Source organism: Mytilus edulis, chromosome 3 (assembly GCF_963676685.1).
Source record: "Mytilus edulis chromosome 3, xbMytEdul2.2, whole genome shotgun sequence".
Taxonomy (NCBI): Eukaryota; Metazoa; Mollusca; class Bivalvia; order Mytilida; family Mytilidae; genus Mytilus; species Mytilus edulis.
Genome location: NC_092346.1, coordinates 94,148,921 through 94,153,692, shown reverse-complemented (window position 1 = coordinate 94,153,692; position 4,772 = coordinate 94,148,921). Strand labels below are relative to the sequence as shown.

The following is a 4,772-nucleotide window of genomic DNA, read 5'->3' as shown; positions in this document are numbered from 1 at the left end:
TCGTACTTCATATGGCCTATTTAACTTTCTTTTGTATCTATGATTAGTTTGTTTAATTAATTGTTTCAACTCATCCGTTTAATAATACACTTGCGCACGGATATGTATGTCAAATAATAGCATTAAATTACTCCGATTAGAAACAATGTCACGAAAAATATGATTAATCTTAGTTTTAACTTCCTTTAAACACTTCTTAAAATAAAATAAGACATATTGAAGTACATAATCCTGATGAAACTATTTAAAAAGGATATTTACACCGCAAAAAAGAAAACACCCAGGAAGTTATATTAACTTGTCAATGAGCTGGCGATATTTATATAATGGGAAATTCCACCATGTTTCGATATCGCCCATTTGTTTTATAATATAAATTACTGTCTCACTCCAAATGAGTATGAATTCTGGCTTTAATGAAACAGAAGAAAAAATACATATTCCAAAACAATATCGTCCACATTGCCATTATAGAATTGGAATAATAATTAACTGTGTCGTATTTTGCTGTATAGTGATCGCTGTATGTGCCACTATCTCAACCATTCAACGTCACAAAGTACAAAACATAAAACTAGAAAAAACACAGGATGCATACCACATATTTATGTCGTCCCATGCTATTAATGACATCGACGCTGTACAGAACAGACAGAGGAAAGTTCCATACAGTATGGTTTCTACAACAGAAGCTGTTGTTATTTTCATTATGATGGTAAGTGCCTGTTAGTATCATAAGTGCCTGTCCTTCATTGTGATTACATATTTTTAGTGTAATTACACCTTATATTATAGATGGACAAATAAAAGTGATTTAAGTCGGATTAGAACAACATATAAAAAACCAAAGTACTCTCTCGAGAAAAAAAATATACACATCAATAATAAAACGATTCATGAAAAGTAATAATAATAAATAAGTATGCTAGATATTAATTGGTTGGTAGCTGGTGTGTTATATTTGTGTTTTTCCTTCATCTAAAGAATATCTTTATGTTTCAACTCCGTCATATACTTGCACGAGTATGTTATCCATGGTATCTAATAACCGCGCACGGAGACGCTAAGCTATTTGTGTTTTGTTTTAACTGCAATTGTTTGTCACGTTTTTAAGGTGATCACATGTAATTGAATGGGAAATCTCAATTTACCATTCCTTTTGACATTCGTTTTTTTTTTTTTTTATTCTTGGCAAATTCCTTCGCTTGTTCGCTCAAGAAATTTAATTTTTTTTTCTCGTCAGTAATTTTTCGTTAGTGTCCCCTCTTAGTAGGATATATTGATCTGTTTAAAATCCTTTATTTCGGAATTCGTTATCTTTGACACATGTCGTTACTGTACTTTATGCCAATCACGTTTTGTTAATAATAGATGTACAAAATCAATAATCGTTTATCAAATAAATAAAATACATCTATTTCAGATTATCATATTTTCGTATATTATAAAAAAAAATAATGTTATCTATTTTTAATAATCTTTAATGTGTAAATTTGTATCACAGTAAAATGATTTACACCAAGAAAAAGATTGAACCTCTAAAAATTATACCAGAATGAGCTTATTTTTAGACTGACATTCAGGTGTGTGGTTACATTTTACATATACGGTTTCTTTTTAAATAATTAAAGAATCTGTTCATGAAAAATTAAATAACTTGCAAACAGATTTCAGGTCAACATGTCCTCTTTACCAAAAACAAAACAACCAACCATACCAATTTGTATACTGGTAAAGAAAGACTAAAGAACCAAACAGTTTCCTTGCTGATTAAAGGGGAATACTCAGCATCTAACACAGGTTTGTAAATGATAATTGGCTGCTTGAGATGCTTTCACATATGAAAAATACGATCAGTCAGAAATAGAAACGAAAACAGATCTCACAATAGTCAAATAGTTTATAAAATTTATAAAAATGACCACATTATTGATACTCATGTAAACACCGAAGTGTTGACTACTGGGCTGGTGACACCCTCGGGGACGAAAGTCCACCAGCAGTGGCATCGACCCAGTGGTGTAAATAGTTATCAAATGTACCAGGATTATAATTTAGTACGCCAGACGCGCGTTTCGTCTACATAAGACTCATCAGTGACGCTCATATCAAAATATTTACAAAGCAAAACAAGTACAAAGTTGAAGAGTATTGAGGATTCAAAATTCAAAAATAGACAAGTATAAGATTATATCATTCAAGGTTTCTTAGTATATAAATAAAGAAAATCAACATAGCGTATATGTAACTTTAAAAGTATTTACAGCAATTAAATAATGCAATGTAAGGAACAACGTAATTTGCAGTCTGAAATATGTTTATTTGAACGAGCTAAAGAATATAGACGGCGGTGCCATGTATCCGTATACAGTTGTACTTCTAATGATATACATTGTACTAACGCTAAAGTCAATGTCAGTGTTTTTCAAAGCAACAATTAACACAACAAGATATTAATTTTTTGCGTCCAAATAGCTTTTCTGGATTTTCATTTACCAGGAACTGTTATGTTTTATTATTTTTCACCATGCTCATCTTTTCGCATATATGTTATACATAATAATGTAATTGAATGAAGCCATACATTGCATTTAAAAATATTTACAATTTCGGCTTGATAATGTTGATTATAATTTTCCTATTTCAGATCCTAATACTCAAAAGACAACAAAAACGTTATTACGAGCACAAGGCAATAACGTTACAGCCGGAGTAGTTATTCCAAAAGAAGGCATTTACTACTTATACGCGTGTCTACAGTTAACATGGTATAAAATGTCGACAATGGATTCAGAGGTTACTCATTATGTACAGCTACAGTCTGAAAACTTAACTATTATCATCTCAGAAAGAACAATTCATATTCCCCAAAGAAGAGGAATGTATAGTACTAGTAGAATCTTCCTTCCAATTAAATTGAAGAAGAACGATTTAATAAGTATGCATGCATCAGACAGTTCTTACGTTTATAACTCAAAAAAGTCAAATATAATTGGAGTTTTTAGAGCTTCTGTTGATCATTAAGTATCAGATTAGAAGTAAGATATTTCACGTTGTTGTTTTATAGTGAGATAGTTTCATCTTTATCAATTCATTTGTTTACAATAAAAAAAATCTATCCCGTTTTTTGATATTTAACAACACTCTTATTTTGGTGTTCATATATCACACTTTTTTATGAATCTTTTGGCTTAATTCATACTTTAGAAGAATCATTCTCGGCCATTGTTTTGTTGTTCTAACATGAAGGAACTGTATGTTTTAGATTATATAAGGAATATTTGATTTTATTCGAGACTTCCTCCAAATTCTAAAGCTTTTTCAAAGAAAGGGAATTAAAAACCACATTCAAGGTATTTTACCCGAAAGACAATCGAGGAGAAAATGTATTATAGTACAAACAGGAAGATCTTTCTATAGATACTTTACAAATACATGAGTGTATATTAACTTAAATATAATTCATATGCAATAAGGTGTAAAAATAAACATTATCTTCAGAAATCGATCAAGGTTATGAAGATGACTTTATAATTGAATCATACATGACCAACTTATACTTTGTCAGACAAAATATTCTAGCTGGTCTTAGTAAACAGTCCTTGTCTGTGTTGTTGAGGCAGAAAATGACCTGCATTGTAATAAAGAAACAGATGGAAAAAAGAAATATGAATGATACAATTTCAGGAAATACAAGACAATAATGAGTATAACAAATGAACATAGCTTTCAATGATTATAAAAAAAGAAGATGTGGTATGATTGCCAATGAGACTACTCTCTACAAGAGACCAAAATGACACACAAATTAACAACTGTATGTTACCATACGGCCTTCAACAATGAGCAAACCCCTTACCGCATAGTTCTTCATCTTAAAAAAAATGAAGGATTGTCCAGGGTGTAAATAAAGAGCTAATATCGTACAACTGGAACAAATAAGTCAAACGTGTTTAATACACGGATAGTCAAGATATTTTTCTTTAACAGACAGAAGGAACATTCAATTTCAAAAGTCGAAGTGAAACAGATCATCATGATAATGACCAAGATGAAAAGCACACAACAATACTGAACTCCGAGGAAAATTCATAACAGAAAGTCCCTAATAAATGACGAAATCAAAAGCTCAAACACATCAAAGGCATGGATGACAACTGTCATATTCCTGACTTGGTACAGTCATTATTTTCTGCAGAAAATGGGAAATTAAATCTGGTTTTGTAGCTAGATAAACCTCTCACTTGTATGACAGTCTCATCAAATTACATTATATTGACAACGAAGTGGAACAAGGCAAACAGACGTAATAGGTAAAAATGTCAAAAATAGGGGTACAGCAGTCAACATTGTGTTACAATGTTATTCACTATAAAACAAAAAAAAAAATTTTAAAATATTTAACGAAAAAGCACAAAAGGCATATAGACAAAGCACATTAGTAAACCTAAAAACAAGAATACAAAAATGTATAATAGCACAATCACACAATGACGGGATGTGTAAGTACAGTGCCACGTCATATGTATCAAAGAAACACAAAAAGACATAAAGACAAAGCACATTAGCAAAGATGAAAGACAAGAATTATCAAAATTATCATAGATCAATAACACAATGATGGGATTGTAGTATGGTGAGGGTAACGAGAATAGTGTGTATTCTGCGTCTTATTCTTCTTTATATTGTTATAAATAGCCGTATTAGGGTAAGTCTTGCAAGGCTTGACATTTTTGCACCCCGATTTTGTTTTGTTTTTATCTATTTGGCGT

At 30.9% G+C, this 4,772-nt stretch overlaps 1 protein-coding gene across 1 annotated transcript; it reads left to right on the top strand.

Annotated features, from left to right (window-relative positions):
- Positions 1–333: 333 nt before the first annotated feature.
- LOC139517811 (uncharacterized) lies at positions 334–3,121 on the top strand. The gene is made up of 3 exons (XM_071309256.1): positions 334–715; positions 1,668–1,800; positions 2,648–3,121. The coding sequence occupies exons 1-3, from the start codon at positions 395–397 to the stop codon at positions 3,022–3,024; spliced, it is 831 nt and encodes a 276-aa protein (XP_071165357.1). The 5' UTR covers positions 334–394; the 3' UTR covers positions 3,025–3,121.
- Positions 3,122–4,772: the final 1,651 nt, after the last annotated feature.

What these genes read in the sequence shown, in the direction of transcription:
- LOC139517811 (XM_071309256.1), top strand. Translation starts at nt 395, where the DNA reads ATGAGTATGAATTCTGGCTTTAATGAAACAGAAGAAAAAATACATATT. An exon ending in TTGTTATTTTCATTATGATG is followed by an intron (nt 716 to 1,667) that starts GTAAGTGCCTGT and finishes ACTTGCAAACAG; the next exon opens with ATTTCAGGTCAACATGTCCT. An exon ending in ATACTCAGCATCTAACACAG is followed by an intron (nt 1,801 to 2,647) that starts GTTTGTAAATGA and finishes TTCCTATTTCAG; the next exon opens with ATCCTAATACTCAAAAGACA.